This window comes from Octodon degus, unplaced genomic scaffold (genome assembly GCF_000260255.1).
Source record: "Octodon degus isolate 3935 unplaced genomic scaffold, OctDeg1.0 scaffold00056, whole genome shotgun sequence".
NCBI lineage: Eukaryota > Metazoa > Chordata > Mammalia > Rodentia > Octodontidae > Octodon > Octodon degus.
The window spans coordinates 12,133,680-12,135,334 of NW_004524632.1; the positions used below are offsets into that span (position 1 = coordinate 12,133,680).

Here is a 1,655-nt window from a genome sequence, read left to right on the forward strand (position 1 = left end):
CTGGCATGTGGTGCTGGGGGATCGAACCGCGGTCCCTGTGCTTTGCCAAGCTTGTTTCAAGTAGGTGCTTTAGACCACTGAGCCATCTCTCCAGCCCCTAAGCAGGTGCTTTAGTTTGCTGAGCTATCTGGATGGCCCTAAAAACTATAGTAATTATAGGTGTTTTATTTCATTCATTTTTGTTGAGATAGGATTTCACTGTACTGTTCAGGCTAGCCTTCAACTTACTACATAGTGCAGGTTGGCCTAAAACTAGTGGTTCTTTCCATCTCTTGGGTAGTCCAACTGCTGCCTCCTGTCTGTGGGGTTTTCATCCTGTCAGATCCTTCTCTTCCTCTTCCTCATCTTTCTTTGTCTCAGGGCTCCATACCCCCTCCTCCTCCTCCTTGGCTAATAGCTTCTTTAAACCAGGTATCAGCAATGGGGACTGATCTGACCAGTGCCTGTCTTATAAATAAAGTTTCATTGAAACCATGTATGTGTCCATTTGCTTATATATTGCTTGGTTGTTTTGATGACAGAAAAAGAGTTGACAAATTTCAACAGAACTTTATGGCTGGCAAAGCCTGGATATTTACTCTCTGGGCTTTACAGAAGAGTTGGCCAGCCCCTTGTATAAAGTAAGCTCAATACCAAAATAAATAAATAATAAAATTTAGCTGGGGAGCTAGCTCAGCGGCATAAGTGCCTGCCTAGCAAGCACAAGGTCCTGATTTTGATTCCTGGTATCAAAAAAAATAAAGTAAGCTCAAGTACTTTGTCTGGATTTAAGTGTAATTCTCCTGTAATACCTGTGCTGTTTCCTCAGATTTGTTATTTTGTTAATATATAATAAATGAAAATTTTAACATGTATAATATACAAATTGTCTTTAAAATTTCAGAACGAAGACAATGTAGATCTAAGACAGACCTACACTCCACTTTCTTCATCAACAGAATATGCAAGTTCTATAGATTCATCACTTTTCTATCCACCATGGTCCACTTATGGAGATGATATTAAACAACCTTCTAATTCTCAGATCAATATAAAGAACAGGTAAAGTAATACATTAGATTTCTCAAGCAAAATGAAGTGTCCTTAAATTTAATTTCATAGGAACAAAGCTAGGCATAGTGGCGCACACCTATAATTCTCACACTTGGTAGGCTGAGACAAGGGGTTACTTTGAGTTCGAGGCCAGCCTGAACTGTATAATGAAACACTGTCTCTTAAGAGTAAAAAAAAAATTACATTGGAACAAAAGAACAAAGGTGTACTTTGTTCCCTAAGGAGCATTTCAATATTGTGGCATTACATTTTTATGTTTACCAAACTTTGAAGAAAGCCTAATCTAGCAGGGGAGATAAGTCAGTGACACAAGGATCTACCTGTCAAGAACAAAGTCCAGGGCCGGGGAAATGGTGCAATGGAATAAGCGCTTCCATGGCAAGCGCAAGGGTGTGAGTTCAATCCCTGGTTCCAGGAAAAAAAAAAAAAAAAAGAACAAGGTCCTGAGTTTGACTCCCAGTACAAATAAATAAATGCCTAACCTAGAGTTATTTGTGCATAGTTTTTAGTTTATTTGTTAATATTTTAGGGAATGTTTAGTACACAAATCTTAAGTTCCTCCAAGGACAACATATTAGAATTAAAATTTTTATTTTTATTTA

At 38.0% G+C, this 1,655-nt stretch overlaps 1 protein-coding gene across 1 annotated transcript in view; it reads left to right on the plus strand.

Moving 5' to 3' along the window:
* Positions 1-1,655, plus strand: part of Meioc (meiosis specific with coiled-coil domain) — a 27,473-nt gene that overhangs the window by 10,920 nt on the left and 14,898 nt on the right. Inside the window, 1 exon segment of the mRNA XM_004633938.3 lies at positions 884-1,041. Within this exon segment, the coding sequence (XP_004633995.3) occupies positions 884-1,041 (158 nt within the window).